At 41.3% G+C, this 18,573-nt stretch overlaps 1 protein-coding gene across 2 annotated transcripts in view; it reads right to left on the bottom strand.

Moving 5' to 3' along the window:
- Nucleotides 1-18,573, bottom strand: part of RNF123 (ring finger protein 123) — a 112,465-nt gene that overhangs the window by 80,739 nt on the left and 13,153 nt on the right. For both annotated transcript variants that reach the window (XM_027837146.1, XM_027837145.1), the window contains exons 4-12: nucleotides 15,751-15,830; nucleotides 14,985-15,082; nucleotides 14,387-14,441; nucleotides 13,974-14,059; nucleotides 4,265-4,351; nucleotides 3,538-3,605; nucleotides 1,920-2,045; nucleotides 1,542-1,656; nucleotides 1,276-1,380 (exon numbers count right to left, since the gene is read on the bottom strand). In XM_027837146.1, coding sequence (XP_027692947.1) covers nucleotides 1,276-1,380; nucleotides 1,542-1,656; nucleotides 1,920-2,045; nucleotides 3,538-3,605; nucleotides 4,265-4,351; nucleotides 13,974-14,059; nucleotides 14,387-14,441; nucleotides 14,985-15,082; nucleotides 15,751-15,830 — 820 coding nt within the window. The remainder of the gene's footprint in view (nucleotides 1-1,275; nucleotides 1,381-1,541; nucleotides 1,657-1,919; nucleotides 2,046-3,537; nucleotides 3,606-4,264; nucleotides 4,352-13,973; nucleotides 14,060-14,386; nucleotides 14,442-14,984; nucleotides 15,083-15,750; nucleotides 15,831-18,573) is intronic.

Below are 18,573 nucleotides of genomic sequence, written 5' to 3' on the forward strand. Positions count from 1 at the left end.
CCCTTCCTTTTTTGCAGAGGTAGAGGACTATGTGGAATATTGTATATATTATTAGACAGTTGATATACATTGATAAGTTTTGCTGAAAATAAATCAATCAACAAGCATTTATCAAACACTTACTATGTGCCTGACATCGTCAGGGGAGATAACATGTACATAATTAAGGATACACAAAATAAAAGGTAAATTGGGGGAATCAGTAAAGGCTTCATGTAGAGATGGAGGTTGATGAGTTAAGCTTTGAAGGACACTGGGGATTCTCAGAGGCAGAAATGAGGAAAGGCACATTCGCAGCATGAGGGACAGTCTGTGAAAAGGCAGAGAGATGGGATCTAGAATGCTGTATATGAGCAACAGCAAAAAGGCTGGTTTGGCTGGACTTTGTGGTAAGGAGAGCTGGTACAACAAACCTGGAAAAAAAGGCTGGGACTAGGTTGTGACAAGCTGGCAAAGCCAGAGCAATTTACATCTTATCCTGGGGCAACAAGGAATCACTAGAGGTTCCTAAGCCTGGGAGTGATGTAGTCATGCCTGTAACTGTGCAACCGTAAGAAATCATTGGAGCAGCTGTGCAGAGCACCCCGTGCAGACCCGATCACAGCCTCATACCCGCAGCCTGACACATGGTGACACAAACAACTCTGAGCCCCAGTGAACGAAGCCTAGCGAAGTGGAGAAACTGCTGATTATGGAGTCAGAGGACAGCAGTTTGAATTCTGTCTCTGATGCTTACTACCTGTATGACCCTGGGGAAGTCACTTACCCTCCCTGGGTTGCAGCTACCTCAGCTGTAGAACAAAAGGGCTGGCCTACACAGCCTCTGAAGGCCCTTTCAGCTCTGGGTCTATGGTCCTACCATCCATGACCCTATAATCCAACCAAAAAACTGAAGGACTAAGCACACCATTTCTCCAGAGGAAAGGAAGGAAGATAACCTGTCTAATAATTCAAGTCGATGTTTCTTAAACAACACCTGCGACACGGAAGGCAGGATGTGAGGCCCCAAGGAGGTCAAGACAAAACAGAACAGTCCCGGCCCTCAGGGAGCCAGAATAGGCTATATAGAATATAAATTCTATAGGAAGAAGATGAGGTGGAAGGAGCTTTCGATACTTCCTGAGAGGAAGTGGGGGAGCCTCTCGCCTCTTCCCCCCACCCCAGATCCCCAGCCTATCTCAAACTGAGTCTGTATCCTAGGGTCAGTGAAGCCAAGCTCAGGAGGAAGGGACCACCAGCAAAGGAGGGAAAGGACTGAAAGCCTGCGGCACTCACCATGAGAGGCGCAAAGTAGTTGAAGATGTGGGCCATGGTGATCAACACTGTGGGTTCTCCCCGAAGCTGCCATGTCGAACTTTCCCTCTCCACCAGCTTCCCTTCCTGCAAGTAAGGTAGCTCATAAGGTGGGAGCCAAGAGAACAGACACTTAGCCCTCTTCCTTTTATCTGTTTTTGGTCTAATTCCTTATTTTGAGATAAATCTGGCTTTCTCAAGCTACATGATTCAGATAGACCATCCCATCCCCTGGTCCAAAGGCTCACCACTGGGTCCAACTCCAACTGCAGGACATTCTTCAGGTAACTAAGAAGCTTATGAGCCTCGACCAGGTCAGTCGTAGGGGCATCTTGTAGGGGTCGATAACCCTCCATTGGATATGTAGCAGGGAGTTAAGTGGGAAACACCACTCTGTACACAAGGTTGAGAGATGAGGACCCCAAACCCTCCTGCTAGTCAAACCAGGAAATGAACTGGGGCTCAGGAGTCTTGGGTCCAGATGTTCAATAGATAATCTAAGAGCTTCAAACCTTTTGCAACAACAAGCTCCTCAAGGCTGTGGCTGTGGGGGGCTCCCAGCTTGCTGCTGTGGGGTTTTTTTGTTTTTTTGTTTGTTTTGTTTTGTTTTGTTTTTTAAAGGATATCGCAGTGGCCGGCTGCCAAAGTTGAATGCAACAGACTCTTTGAAAGAAAGGCTGATAGCTGGAAAATAGGCCATTCCAGAGCCCCTGGTGATGTTGTCAAAAGCAGTTCCCAGAGAGACACCATTCCTGAGGCAGAACAATAAAAACAAGCATTTATTAAGTACCTACTGTATTTGGAACACCAGATTAGTTATCAGGGGAGACACAAAGTATACACAGTTTCTACCCACAATGATCCTGGAGAACAGAAGCAATGGCAGAGAAGAGCCAGAGACTGAAATGGACAGCCCCGCTGGGTAGATTGTAGATTTAGAAGAAAACAGAAAGAAAACGGTGGAAGGCTGAGCAAAGGGAGATAATCACACTAGTACTAGGCTCATTGAAAAGCCTAGGATTACACCTGAGAATCTCAGACTAAATCATCCATGGGGGAAAAATGGATGCTACATGGATAGCTGTTTGGCTATCAGTAGAACATCATGTAATCTCTCTCATGTTGAGCAAACATTTCTTTGAAGCTTATGAGCTACAGAAAGGGAGTGTGGTGTGGGGGAAAGAACACTTGACTTAGGAGTCATAAGACCTGGGCTCTAGTTCTAACTCTGACATTTAAACTTTCTGAGACTCAGTTTCCTCATCTTACAAATTTATAGTACCTAACTCATGGGATTGTTGTGAAGAGGTCTATAACCCTTAACATGCCATAGACTATGAGCTACTATTATCAGCAGCTGGCATAGAGCCTTGTCCATGTTAAGTGCTCCAGAAATGCTTGTCTGATGAATGAATAAATGAATGAATGGATGCATGCATGGATGAATGAACAACACAAAAGAACATGTGTCACGGGCTTAGGGGATATTAGTAGACAGAGATCTCTCAGCACATCAAGGGTGTAAGATGTTGGGTACTCATGAGCCTAAAGATCAGGGGAGCAACAAAACTGCCCCAGACGACTGTGTTATCAAGGGCAGAGGCCAAATTTCCATATACCCAATCTGGGCTAATTATCCTCTTCCCTTTAGAGTCTAGGGCCCACCTTGCTCTGCTCCTCTCAAATCCCCTCAGGCTTTTCCTAAGAGAAATGGTAGGAGTACATGGAACTAACTGGCTAACCATTCTTAATTTCAGGCCAAGGAACGATCAGTAAGATAACCCAAATTATGGCTCAACAGTGCCTCCTAATTCCTTGGAATACCCAAGAAGGAGTTAGGAAAGACTCCTATATACCCCATTATAGCTGAATAAAAACCCCACTGACTTGGACCAGGCTGTGATCAATCAGGAGTCTTACAAGCAAAATCCAGTGGTCCTACTGCCCCAAAGGAAAATGGGAGTCTACAGATTATCAGGCCCAGGGGCCTTGTCCCATCTCTATGGGAAGGCCCAAGCCTATGATCACAAACATCATTAAAACTATTAAAATAACAAAAATCATTAAAGCCTTATAGTCAGAAGGAAACTCCAAACTGCCAGAAGCATAGATCAACAGTCTGTCAATGGCAGGGAATCCCGGTATCTCTCCTGCCTCTATCAAGGTAGGAAGGCAGGCTTCTCAGCTTCAGGTAGAGAAACACAAGGTCTACGAGCCAAAAGTTTAAGATGCAGAAAGACTTACAGACAAAAAGCAATGGTTCCCTCATCCAGGTCAATCAGACAACTCACAATGTCTCCAGCTGCCCAGGACTGTCCAGAGAAGGAAAAGTGCATTGGTTAGAAAGACACATTTCAGGGGCTCACACAAAGATATATTCTACTTGAAACAACAGGGCAAGACAGGCTGGACAGTCAAGAAAAAACACTGTTTTCCCCAGTTCTATATTAAAGCACCAGGTTCCATAACAGGGAAGAATTCTGATACTTTCTAGGTCTATGTTCAGGATAAGCCTTATCAATAAACAATTCCTGGATCCAAAGAAAGCCTGATACAGAGCCAAGACACTAGGGGAACTCCCACCATCTGTAAATAAGACCTACATCCTTCCCTATAATCAAGTCTCTACTGTCTGGAGCCCATAAGCAGCGGCGTACCAGCTGCCCCAATTCCTCCCTTATGAGATATGTTGAAAGCACAGGCTTTAGGACAGGAGAGATAGGGAGTCTTAGGAAGAGGAGGCAAGGAGGAAGAAGGATACAGTAGGATGAGTGAGTGGCTGGTTCTTAAACAATAGATAAAGGTCAAAGGAAGCACATGGCTCCAGCTGGGGGGGACAGAGTGGAAAGTGGGAACTAAAGCCATTTGTTTGGGACCAGAAGCCAAGGTGGAATACTTCCCCAGAGAGGACTTACAAACCCATAATCAGACTACAGTACCTATGTCCCCCAGCTTCCAGGAGGATACTCACTTTGCCATAATTAGTTGTGGTCACATTCCACTTACGCACTCTGTTACCATCATAAGCATAAGAGTCAGGTGTGTCTCCAACTCCCTCCTACACAGAAAAAACAATGAAAACATGAGAGCTCCTCCCCCCCACTCTGAACACATCAAACAGTTCTTAAGTGTTTTCTGTGTGCAGAGCACTCTACTGGGTACTGGGAGAATTATGGTTTAAATAAGACATAGGAGATCTATTTTCCAGGAGCACATTAGATTAGAAGTGGGGATAAGACAGCAACACGGCTAAAATACACAATATTATAAGATAAGTGCATTAGAGAGTTACAAAATAAAGTCACGAGCAAGGGAAACACATAGACCAAGATACAGCAGTCCCAGAATCTGCAGCCACCAGCTCTGCAGCTTAAGGACATGGAAGCTGAAACACTAGAGATTCAGCTGCTCCAAGAAAGCAGGCCTATGACACAGCTGGGCAGGACCCACCTTCCCTACTGCTGCTCCAGTCATACACATTCACAATGAAGTAATTATTGGCCACCACCCTCCTTCAAGCCCTCATTACCACTTGCCCAGACCGCCTGGCACCTTATTTGTATTGTTTCCAAGTTTGTTCCCTCTCCAGTCCATGCTCAACACAGCTTCTAAATTTATGTACCCAAAGCACAAGTCTCACCATCTTACTAGTCTTCTCAAGAGACTTTGGGGGTTTCCTATTGCCTCTAGGATAAACACAAACTCCTTTGTTTGATATTTAAAACCCTTCAAAATCTGACTCTTATATGTCTTTCCATAATTATTTCACACTACTGTCCTGAGGAAGCTAGGGGTAGGTAGAGAGAGTGCTGGGCTTAGGAAGACCTGAGTTCAAATTTGACCTCAGATATTTCCCGGCTGTATGACTCTGCTCAAGTCACATTGCCTTCACTTCCTCAGCTGTAAAATGGGGATAGTAACAGTACCTACTTTGCAAGGCTGTTGTGAAGATCAAATGACATCATGTTTGTAAAGTGCACAGTGCCTGGTGCAGAGTAGGTGCTCTATCAATGTTTATTTCCTCCCCCCTCCTCCACCCTACTGTGCCCTTCACACACTGTCTGGACCATCCAAGCCCACGAACAGTCCATCTCCTGCCTCCATGTGTTTGCCCTGAGTTTTCTACCCTTCCTGACTCTCCCTTTAAGAAAAGGCACCTCCCTCTAAGTGCCGCCTCCTCACTAAGTCCTTTCCAATTCCCTCAGCTGTTAATGGTCTCTACCAACACCCTCGATCACTTTGTGCTTCCTTTGCATATCTTTCATATTTACTTATGAATTATATCCCCCAAGTAGAATGTAAGTGTCCTGATCTGTAAGAGGAAGGACTGGACTGGATGAACTCTAAGGTCTCTTCCAAATCCAAATCTAGATCTCTAAAGGGAGGCAGTATGGAGTAATGGAAGGTACAGTGAACTTGGAGTGCTGAATGTAGAGATATGGGATCTGAATTCAAATCCTGCCTCTGCTATTTCCTGCCTGGGTGACCTTGAGGTAAACTCTTAACCTTCCTTGTCTCTAAAATGAGGGATTGGACTAGATAACCTTTTAAATCCCTTCCCACTCTAAACTGATGTTCCTATGAGTGCCTGAATTAGTCTGACATACATCCTAGATCGTGGAAGAGGACATTTCAAAGGCTTCAGAAAAAGGATTTATATAGTCACAGGACTCACATTAGAATCCCAGCTTTGCCAATTATTTCCAATGTGACCTTAGACCAGTCACTTCCCTTCTCTCCTTTGTAAAACTAGAGGATTGGGGACAGCTAGGTGGCACAGTGGATAGAACTCTGGTCTTGGAGTTAGGAATACATGAGTTCAAATCCGGCTTCAGACACTTGGGCAAATCACTTAACCTCAATTGCCTCACCCAAAAAAAAAATTGCACATAGCAAAAGTTTACAATTTTATATACAATCCTCTTTTGTGTTCTTTATGTATTAAAATGTTTATCACTGATTATAAAGTTCATAAAAAAGAAGCAAATTTTAAAAAATGTTTTTAAAAGCTTAAAGGAAGCAGGGATCATAAAGAGCCAGCATGGCTTCATTTGAGCAACTGAACAGTTACCCAATGTTCAATAAATCCCAGAACATAAATTCCTAGAGAATGGACTTGTTTGATAGGAACTGCTAAGAAAACTAGGCAGCAGTTTGGCAGAAAATAAGTTTAGAACAGAATCTTATATCCTACACATAATAAGTACCAATTAGATATATGGCCTAAATACAAAAGGTTATATCTTTTTTTTTAAGTAGAAGAGAATAGAAGCAGATGGCTTTTCAACCCATCTTTAGAGGGAGAAACATTCTTTTAAAAATTTTTTATTGATTTTTTTGTTTTTAATACCACAGTCATTTCCCAATGTATTCCTAAGATTAAAACCTCCCTTATAACAAAGAAAAAGAGTTAAGTAAAACAAATTAACATGGCAACCATGGCTGACAGCTTAAGGAACATTTTATTCCTGTAGTCCCCACCTCTCTACCAAAAGAAATAAAGTATGTTTCAACACCTGTTCTCTAGGGATAAGATTGTTCATTACAATTAATCAATTTGGCTGCCTTTCGGTGTTTTGTTTTGTTTTTCTGGGAGGATTTTTTTTTCTAGGAGGAGACTCAAAAGAATAGTGGCAATCATAAAAAAAACCCCTGAAAATTCTAAGTATATGAGATTTTAAAGCTTTTGTACAAACAAAATCAGTGTAGCTAAAACAAGAAGAGAAATTGCTGAGTAGAGGAAATTTTTTGCATTAAATATTTCTGATAAAAGTCCAATATCCAAGCTAAATAGAGAACAAAAAAAAAAAAACAAAAACAAAAACCAAAAACCAAGAGTCATACCTCAATAGATAAGGGCTCAAAGGATACAATTTTCAAAACAAAAACTGCCAACTATTAAAAACCACATGAAAAAATACTCCAAATCACCAATAAGGAGAAAAAGACAAACTAGAACAAGTCTGAGGTTTCACCTCACATCTATCAAAGTGGCAATAATTAAAAGCAAAAATAATAGTCATTAGGGGGGTTGTGGGAAGACAAGCACATTAATACACTGTTAGTAGAACTGTAAATTGATCCAATCATTCTGGAAAAGAATTTGGAATTATGCAAGAAAAGTCACTAAACTGTTCATATTCTTTGTCCCAGCAATTCCACTACCATACATATACCCCAAAGAAGTCAAATACAAAAAGAAAGGCCCCATAAGTAAAAAAAAAAAAGTAATAGCAGCACTTTTTACAGTAGCAAAAAACTGGAAACAAAGTGTGTGCCCATTGATAGGAAGCTAAATAAATAGTAGTATGTGAATTATAATGAAATATTATTGTAGTCTAAGAAACAATAAATATGAGGAATTCAGAGAAACAGAAATACATGTGAAATAAGCAGAACCAAGAGTATCACAGATACAATGACTAAAATAATGTAAACAAAGGCAACATTAAAAGGCAGATGCATTCAGATTAAAGGCAATGACCAGTCTTGGTCCCAGAGAGCTGATGATAAAACACACTTTCCTCCTCTTGGAAGAATGAAAGGGGCTACAGGAACAGAGTGTTGCATATAATGTCAGAAGCAGTTTTTCTTAATTATTTTTCACTATTAAAAGAGATTGTAGTATAAAAAACAAAAGTCATCAAAAAAGAGGGTTTTTTTTAAAAGTCATATCTGACTAAACTCATTTCCTTTGATGACAGGATTACTAGACTGGCAGATGAGAGGAATGCTATAAATACCTAGAATTAAGCAAAGCACTTGACAAAACCTCTCATACCATTCTTCTTGGATATCATGGATGGATACTAGACAACAGAACAGTCAGATTGGTTTAAAAGGCCAAACCAAAGTGTAATCATGATTGAGTCAATATCAATATGGAAAGAGACTTATAGCAGAATTCTTCAGGAATCTGTGCTTGGTCTCATGCTATTGAAACCTTTTTATTGATGACTTAGATAAAGATATGCTTTTCAGATTTGGAGATGACATAAAGCTGGAGGGTATAACTAACAGGTTGAAAGAATCAGTATCCCAAAAGACTCAACGCACTACAGGCACAAAATATAAGAGGAACAAATGTGAAAACAGACTTCACAAGTACAAGACAGGAGAGGAATGGATGAATTGTAGTTTTGTGTGCAAAAAATCCTAAGGGGGTCCAGGGGATTACAAGCTTGATATGAGTTAGCATTGTGACATATATTACGGCAGTCAAAAAACCTAAATCTTGTACTTCATTAAGAGAAATAAAGAAATGACAGCCCCATTGTACTGTATCTTGGTGAGACTTCATCTGGAGTACCATGTTCCATCTAGGATGCCATTTTGGAAAAGGACATTGATAAGATGGAAAGCATTCAGAAGAAGACAACTAGGATGGTAAAGGGCATTGAGTCCATGCCATAAGAGGATGGATTGAAAGAACTGGGGATGCTTAGCCTGGAGCAGAAAAACTCAAGGGGGATATGGTAGCTGTTTTCAAGTATTGAAAGGTTGGTCTTTCATGTAAAAGAAGGATTGAACTTACTTAGTTTGGACCCAGAAGGAAGAATCAGAAACAACTGGTAATCATTACAAAGAGGCAAACTGAGGCTTGATACTAGGCAAAACTTTCTATTAGAGCTACAACTAAGTGGAAGATGAAGTGGGAGATGGAGTGTGGTTCTCCCTCACTGAAAGACTCCAAGCAAAGGCTGGATAGCCATTTACTGAGGATGCTGTAGCAATGATTGTTTTTTCAAGTACAGGTTGGACCAGATAATTGTTGAGGGGTCTCTCTCTCTTCCAACTCTAAAATTCTGTGATTTTAGGACATTCTGAGGCAGACACTCCACTTTGGAACAAATCTAATTGTTAGAAAGTTCTTCCTTATGTCAATTATACATTTGCTTCTTTGCAATTTTGCCCATAAAGGAAAAGGTCAATCTTTTAGGCATTATCCTGTATGGCCAAATCTGTATAGGCCAAACCTAATAACCCTTCAAATACCTGAAGACATGGGGCACCGAGGCAGCGCAGTGGATAGAGCACTGGCCCTAGATTCAGGAGGACCTGAGTTTGAATCCGGCCTCAGACACATAACACTTAGCTGTGTGACCCCTGGGGCAAGTCACTTAACCCCATTGCCTAACCCAAAAAAAAACCAAAAACAAAAACCTGAAGACAGAAATCCCAATGCCTGGGATGCCCTCACTTCCCTTCTTTGTTGAATTTCTACTCATGCTTACAGCCTAAATCAAATGTTACCTTCCTTGTGGTAATGAAATTTCCCTCTGGTCCATGGAGCACTTTGTTTTGTGCCTCTAACAAACTTAAATTTAAGTGGATGTGTGTGCGATCTTTTCAATATACTTATTCCCTTCAATGGGAGAACTCCCAATACATCAATGCTTTCTCCTCCTCTGGGATTCTGGCCCACATCCTTTAAGGCCTCCAAAGAAAATCTAACCAAGTACTGGGAGCCTTTCTCTAGGTCTTTTAACATTCTGGGAGTTCAGGTATAGTACTCAGGCCATCCTTCTATCATAATGCCCAAAACCTAGTAAGTACTTAATAAATGCTCTTGATGATATGATTCCTTGCTCTCCATATATGCCATTTCCTTTTTCCTGAAAATCTTTTATGCCACTTCTTACATGATCCATCACTTATAATATGCTACAGCCTAATTAAACCTACCATTTATCTCTCCTCTGCCCTTTGCATCATTTGTAATTTTGATCATCCTCAACATATGGAGTTTCATAATTCACAGGCACATAGCATCACTAGAAAAATAATGTTGTTAAAACAATGGATTTTTGTGTCGAGCAACAATCTGAGGTCATTGAATACACTAAACAATTTTCCAAATGTATTTCAATCCACTGAGTTTCTTCTATTCAACTCTTGGCCCAGTTCAATGTCCATTTGTAATGGCTGTCAAAAACATATGTAACAAACAATATACTAATTCATTGGACTGTTCATCCATTTGAATGCACAATCTGTGTAATAGATATTCCTTATCTATCTAGTTCTTTCTGTGTGGACTGTTAAGCTGATCTATTTTGAGTCCTCATAGATTTCACTGAGGAGGTCCTATAGAATTTGAGGGCTTGATGAAATCAACACAATATCAATGACAGCATCTTCATCAACTTAAGAAATCCTTTCATTCGGACTCTGTGCAGTTACCTTCCGTGATAGAATCAAACACCTTTGGCAAGCATACATGTTCCCATTTGTTTCACTTGATATTAGTGGTTAGAATATGGTTCAGCCATGTTCTGTGATTGCATCTACTAAAAAACCTTGTATGATGGTAATATATGCATGAAAAATATCATATTGGAGTAGACAACCTTTAATGCAACATTTTGCTCCATTAAATCAAATGCTTTTTTTATAATGAGTAAAGTGAAACGTCTATTAGTAAAATGTTACTGCGAAAATATGGTGCCACTCTCACCAATGATGTTACAAAGATTTTATAGCTACGAGAACACAGACATATGAGTTGATAGGTATTTATATCCTCCTGATCACTTTTTTCTTGTAATAATACACTGACTGTGATTTCCCCTCCAATTATTTGGCATCTTGTCCTCTTTCAAATATCTTGAAAAATCGATCCTTTAATGCTTTCAAAACTATCACCTCCAACAGTTTTCTTCTCTATTCTGTATGTGGTTTGCTCCAGGGACTATTCTCAACTTTTTTTTTTTGTTCTTTGTTTGATACGTTTTGTTTTGATACAGAAGATATCATCCTACAAACCTCCCCTCAAAGTATATCCCCCAAAATAGTTAAGCAAAAATGCCTAGATGTGGTTGTGACTGATAATGGACATTAATTTCCACCTTCGTAGTGGACTATATGGCATAGAAAGGTATGAGCTTTAACTTTAATCATTTGGTATCAACGTCATCCGTTACATTTGACCTGTGTTCAGCATTCTCACCTGCACTGTTGTAGTCACTGAACATACTGTTATTTTCTCTAAGCCTTCTTTACTCTCAATTTCATTTTTAAGTGATATTTCCACTTCCTCTTACAGCATATCAGAAACCAAGGTGTTGAGTACAAAGATGATGGACTCACTAGCTTATGATGACAAAAATAAGTCACTACAGAAACACTGGCAGATTTGGTACATTTTCTGGACTATTTATTGTTCTCTCAGTTTCATCCATAAATGCTTTGGGGATGATCTTGTTTTTCACAGACTCATTTTTTCCTTCTGTGGCACGTCCCTATTTTATCAGGTGATATTCACAAGCATTCTCCTCTTTCTGTGAGTGTTTACCTTCTGAACTAGGTTGTCCCTCCTCTTAGTCAGAAAATCAAATGTCTGCTGGCTGAAGGAGTTTAAGGCCTCCTCACTGCAGTGGTTACTCACATTGATTAAACTTCTATAGGCAAAAGCAATGGTCATCATCAATATCTTCTCCTTTATCTAGCTTTAATTTTTGAGTGTTTATAGCATGCTGAAGAGCAATGACATGGGATGGTAGAAAGAAAAGTGGATTTAGTGTCAGAAAGAAAACCCTGTTTCTGACACTTTCCAGCTGTGTGACCATGAACAAGCACTTAACTCTCTGATCTTGTTTCCTCATCTGTAAAACAGAGACAATAATACCTAAAAGCATCTTCCTCATGGGGTGGAGTGCAAATAAAATAATGGATAGAACATGTCGGGCAAATTCTAAAGCACTAAATCAATGGTCATTTTTTTTTAACAGGCAGGAGTAGAACTGTTATAATTGCCAACAGTGTCTTCTGGTTTGATATAAATTCTAATCTTTGTTCTAACTAAATAACAAACTAGTTGCACAGTTAGCTGATTCAGAAATGCTTTTCACACTAATAACCAGCCATTTCCTATCTATTAGGACTACATTTTTTGTAGTGTGGTTTAATGCTTGACATGTTAATACCCTCCAACGCTAATAATCTGGAAGTAAGTAATAATGATGATGATGACAATAATAATAGCTAACATTTATATAGTGCTTACTATGTGTACTGTGCTAAGCACTTTACAATTATTATCTTACTGGATCCTCACAATAACCCCAGGAAGTAGGTACATTATTATCTCCATTCTACACATAAATATGCATAACATCGAGGCAGAAGGCTTCTGAGTATTCTATAAGCCTTTGGTTTTTTTGTTTCTTAATCATATATTCATTTTGTAACCATATATTCCAATGAATTTTTCACCATTCTCCGCTATGCCCACCTTCATAATGAAATCTCTAAGTATCAGTGTATACATTGACTTCTTTTTGGAAAATATTTTTGAGTTTTTCATAGATTATCTTCATAGTGCTCTCCTTGCTAATACTCATCAAGGGCAGCACTTAGAGGTAAGATGCAAGTGTCCTAATTCTATGCCTCTGGGTACACAATCAACTCAATGCTGCCAGCACATTTGTCTCTCCTAGGACAACCTGCAAGCCATCCTTTCATTTAGCTGCAACCCTTCTGTGTCTTCTGGTTTCATTTAGAGTAAGAGAGTCAATACTGATGTGGTCCAGTTCATCCAGTAATACACTGACTCACTAGCCACTGGACAACGATCACATACTCAGAGTACCAAGAATTAAGATTTAATGTTTGTAGATTGTCTAAAAACTGACTTTGAGAACTCTGTGCCTCTTTTTTGGCCATTATGCTAGCATTACTGCAGAAGCAGAAGAGGGCTTCATAAAACTATGGAATAGTTTGTATTTTTTTGTTTGTTTTGTGGGCTGCCATGGCCAAAGAATTCATCACCATCACTGGTGAGGGCCCTCTCTGTATTAGCTAGGTTGGTTCTCCTACAGCAGGCAGAGTCTGCTACTGTGACTATATTCACTTTTTCCAGCTTAGTGAAACCTGCCAGAGCTCCACTGACAAAGCCTTTGAGAATCCTCGGGAGTCAACTCCAAAGTAAGATGAGGCATCAGAATAGGACTTTTTTCTTATTTATCATATATTATGGCTATTTATGAGGCAGTGAGGTGATGCAGTGGAGACAGTGTTTGGCCTGGAGTCAGGAAGACTCATCTTCCCAAGTTCAAATCTCCCCTCAGACACTTACTAGCTCTGTGACTCTGGGCAAGTCACTTAACCCGGTTTGCCTTAGTTTCCTCATCTGTAAAATGAGTTGGAGAAGGAAATGGCAAACAACTCCACTATCTCTGCCAAGAAAACCCCAAATGGGGTCACTAAGAATTGAACACGACTGAAATGACTGAACAACAATAGTTATTTATGTATGTATCATATCCTGGAAACTCCATGAGGAGAGGGACTAGGTCTTATCTCCACTAAACTTTCTATCTCCGATAGAAGCTAACACAGGATTTGCCTCCATTACATATTTAATAAATGCCTATTATATCATATTATAATGTCTGGGACTATATTCTCATGGACTGCTCCAGCCCTGGCAAAAGAGAGAGCAGAGTAAGGAAGATAAAGACAGACAATTTGTTCTATGAGGGGAATGTAGAGGGCCTACTGTGGTAACTTCAACTTGGCTTTTCTCAGGCAAAAGGGTCTTACTCCTGAGAGTACCCCCAAAGCAAGAGGAGTTTCCTCAACTCTGGAATCTATATACAGGCTTCTGTTCTCACCAAGCTCTAGTGAGGTACTACAGGACAGGGTGAAAGGCTAAATACAAGCACTCCAGGCTAACATACCTCCTGGTTGAATCGGCAATTGAGGGTGCACCAGCCGATTTGCATGAGGCCCTGGGAGGAGATAAGCACCTCATAGATCCATTTCCCTAGAAGGAAGTCAGATACAAATTGATTCATTAATGAGGGGCTACTATACTTATAGTAAACACCACACTGCACTGAGAAAGGCTTCGTTTTGTCTTGTGGCAGGCCTCATTCTACAGAGGCTGCTTCCAGGTCCTGCCTCCTTCCCACTGAGATCTGCTTAGTCCAGCACTGAATAACCCACACTAGCACACAGCACCTAAATCCTCAAAGGTCCCAAAAAAATGAGCATGCAGGACAAGACAACCTTTATCTTTCTCTGCAAAAGGAGACCCCATGAAAGTCCCCTGCCCCCATCACATTCCCTCTAACCAGCTGAAGGTACTCACCTTTATACACACAGGTGGTGGCCCGAATGGAGCCAAAGTTACTATGTCCAATAACCTAAACCAAGGAAGGAAAGGGATTTGGGTGCTTAGCATAAATCCTTAGCTATACTCTTTCTGCAACAGACAATAATTGTTTCTCTTCCAGAACTATGAAATAAAAGAAACAAAAAGTCTCTCTTGGACAAGGGAAAGGATGCTAAAGCATCATTTCAATGAGATCTGGTCAAAGCCCTCATGTTATTCCTTCCCCTAATCACTACACTCAAGAATAGCAGAGACATAGCCAGGCCCCACAAGGTTAAGGAGGATTAGCATTACTGTGTAACTTGTCTATTTGATTCACCACCTTCTTCAGAGAGGCCCAGACCCAGAAAGGTTAACTCAGTTCCTCATGCACAAACCATCAGGTTACATGCACCCTGACCAGATGAATCAGAGACTCAAGCTATGAGTGTCAAAATCTAAGCAGCAAGTTGCAGCATGGAACAAATTAGGACAGCCATTACCTGAGGATTTCCACAACTGTGAGATGCCACCACCCTCCCTAATGTTGTCAGAGGTCACCCATTCTCCACTTCTAAGTCCCCTCCAAACTCACACCAAGAAGGTCATCATCCACCAGGAGTAGCCCTTCAAAGCCACTCGTGTGATCCAGGACCACGGTGGATGGCCCAAGCCGCCCTTCTACAAGCTGTTCTGAAACAGAAAAGAGATGGGACAATCAGCTAAAATCATCCGGAGCAAAACCAAAGACCCAAACAAGCAGGAGGCTAAGCTGTGCTACCAGTGAGAAGTCTCTGTCTTGTGGTCAGTCACAAACCACCTCACCTGATGGGTTAAAATCAGATTGACATTCTTAGGACAAGTTTCAAAGCCTCAGCTTTTCACAAGGAAATCAATACATGATGGGATCACCTATTTAGATTACTGCAATATTCCCAGCCTGGGCTTGCTCCCTAAATCTAAGGATATTCAAAGCTTCTGTAAGAGCATCCTCTATTTAGATCCCTCTGAGAAGCCCAAAGCAAGTCCTGAGGTCTACCAAATAAGAAAGAAGCTAGAAGAGGAACACCCTGGATGAGAGAGATCCAGAAGGGTCTTTGTGGGGAAGGGGAAAGTTTCAGGAGGCAAGCACTAGTCATTCCATAAATGCACAATCCTCCTGGGGTCCCATTTTAGGGGAACAGGGTGGCTCCATGAGCATTTTCCTCACAAGAGGTCCCAGTCCCTGCAATGCCCCAGCCTTGCTCCATTCTAAAAGCCCTCATCTACCCCTCTGTCTATGAACCTAGTGCAAAAAACTGGTTCTCAGTCATCACCACCAAGAAAGCATGGATTTCTGCATCCTTAGGAATACTCTCTACCTTCACGCTCTTCAGCCTCATCCTCCTCCTTCAGCAGCTGGTCCAGATGTTCCTGAAGGTTCTGAAAAGTCAGAGGTTTTCTGGAAAAAAGAGGGTAAGAGGGAGATTTACTTCATCTATTCCAGGCAATAGGGGTCTATTGAGCTGCAAGAGTTTAAGCATCAGAGCCATATTTCCCTAACCCTGAAGAAGTCACAAAATACCAATGACAGTCAAGTAAACCGTTGTTAATCCCCTCTAATGAAGCCACATGTCCTGGTGCTAGAGGATGAGGCCCTGGGGAGTTGGCACTGTAAGTAGATGAATTAAGATTTGGCAGTAAGGCCCAGAGAGATACAAACAGAATCTGAAAATATCAGAGTTAGAAGAGATCTCAAAGGTCATACAATCCAACTCATACATTTCGGTTTGATGGAAGAAAAACTTCCTAACAATTAGAGCTGTTCAACAATGGAGTAAGATTCCTTGGGAGGCAGTGAGCTCCCCCATATTGGGGATTTTTAAAAAAATAAAAAAGAGAGAGAGCTGATGTCTACTCATCAATGATGTTGTAGAGGAGATTCTTGCTTAGATACAGGCTGGACTAGATGTAGCCTCTGTGGGCTCCACCCACTGTGAGACACTAGGATCTCCAAAGAGGAATCCCCAACAAGTGATCCACTAGCCTTTGCTTAAAGACAGCCAGTGATGGACAGTGAACCTGCCACTTCCTAAGGCTCACCATTCCTCCACTGAACCATTTGGATCACCTAAGCCAGTCTCCCTAGCACTTCCCCCTCTTAGTCTTATCCTCTGTAGCCAAGAAAGCACCAGATGCTAAGAACATGGGTTCATCACTAGCTGGAGGAGCTCCAAGGCCAATGTCAACATAAAAATTGAACTGAATTAGAATAGTTAGTAGATTTCATCTAACCCACACAAACAAATGCCTGGGCTACTCACAAAAGACCGATCAAGAAGAGGCTAGATTCTTACTACATCACTCAGTCCCATATCTGAAGTCAGAAAATCCTATTTACATATATAAGCTACATTTCTCCTGATGTAAATTAAGCCCCATTCCTTTGTTTCTGAAAAACACTGAGCTGATCTGTAATACAAGTGTAAATGTCATGCCAAGTCTTAATTTTGGATAGATGTAAAGAAGACGGTAGAGGAACTGCAAACATCTCTCCCTACCACTTGCCCGAATTTTCCTCGACTCAATCCCAGAAGAAAGAGAAGACAGAAATATAACTGGGGTGATTTTTAAAAATGTCACCCTAACTCTCGGCTACCATGTACCATCCTAATTGCATATGTGAATCCTAAAATATTAAAAGCAGGTATGCATGATGTCACCAACAGTCCCTCATCCCAGGACTGAAGGTAACCTCTGCTTTCCCTCCTGTCTACTGTAACCTTAACTGATTTCCCAATAGTAAAAAGGTCTTGGTGTTATTCTCAGCTTTCCTGGCTGCTCTGACATGAGCTCAGCATCTAAGAATAGAGGAAGGAATGTAACCTTAGGAGGGCTCAGGCAATGTACTCCTGGGCATCTTTCCTCCAAACAATTCTCCACAGGGCCCCGGCGCCCTACCACCGGTGGCAAAAGATACCAGTCACTCAGATTTATTGCCAGCCCAGCAATGGCCGATACTTGTCTGCAGTTTTTCCCTTACTCCAGCTATCTAACCTGGCCTCATCAAACAGGTAAACCTGCCTGCAGCACGCTCTCAGGTGGTCCTTTCCTACCACACAGTTTTCATTCAATTACCCTTTTATTGCTAATGCAAGAGGAGGGTTGTGAGATGGAGAACAATTCTCTCCATCTCTGTATCATTCCCACAACAAGGCAGCAGAGAGGCCTCAGACCCAGAAGTTCAGAGCTGCCTCTTGTATCTTACTTTCATTACCCAGGAAGGAAACTGCAGGAGGAATTTGGATGTGACGTCTCCACACTAACTTCCCTGGTGCCATGCCTCTCAGGCTCCAGAGCCATCACGTTCCACCCTAATGCTGGCAGGGGGACATGGCAGTGATTCCTAGATGAGACTGCCACTCACCTCCCCACTTGTGAGGTGTAACAGGTAGCTCACTCTAAATAAACCCAATACTGGAAAGTCTAGGCTCTTCATGCATAAGAAATTCACTTTCCAAAATAATTCCTTCAGCTGAAAATAATTTTTCCTTCTTCAAACTTAACTGACTCTGGCTGTACCCTTTGCCCCTAAAACCTCTCTTGCATCATATTTACCTGTGAACACGTACCTTACCCACCCTAACCCCCAAGACATTTTAAGTTTCTCAAGAGCAGAGACAATGTAATTATCTTGGATCTCCAGCACTAAACACATAGCAGGCACTTAAAAATGGCTGCTAAATTGAAAAAGATTCACTTTCTCAGAAAATTCACCACAGGACCCCTTTAAATAGCAGTGTGCCCCGGGAGAAATAGGACTGGACTTCAAGTCAGGAGAACTAGGATGGAAGCCTGGCTCTGGCAAAAGTTCCATCCCCTTGAACTCTTGAGCAAATTATTATTTCCCTTCTCTGAGCCTCAGCTTCCTCTTCTGTAAAACGGGGACAATACCACCTCTAAAGTATCTACCTCAATGAAGAAAATGAAACTCATGTACATTAAGTACTTTATAAACCACAAGTCATTTTACAAATAGAAGGTAATAATAATGATAATAATAGCTTATCAGTGAATACCTTTCAAGATGGCTATCCACTCACATGAGGCTTTTGGGAAACAGCTGGCCCCTGGTGATCCTGGCTGGCATTCTGACCACACTGTAAGCCTCAGATGCTATGCTATCTCTAGGGCTCAGCTTCTTG

This window comes from Vombatus ursinus, unplaced genomic scaffold, assembly GCF_900497805.2.
Source record: "Vombatus ursinus unplaced genomic scaffold, bare-nosed wombat genome assembly UNPS02014820.1, whole genome shotgun sequence".
Taxonomy (NCBI): domain Eukaryota; kingdom Metazoa; phylum Chordata; class Mammalia; order Diprotodontia; family Vombatidae; genus Vombatus; species Vombatus ursinus.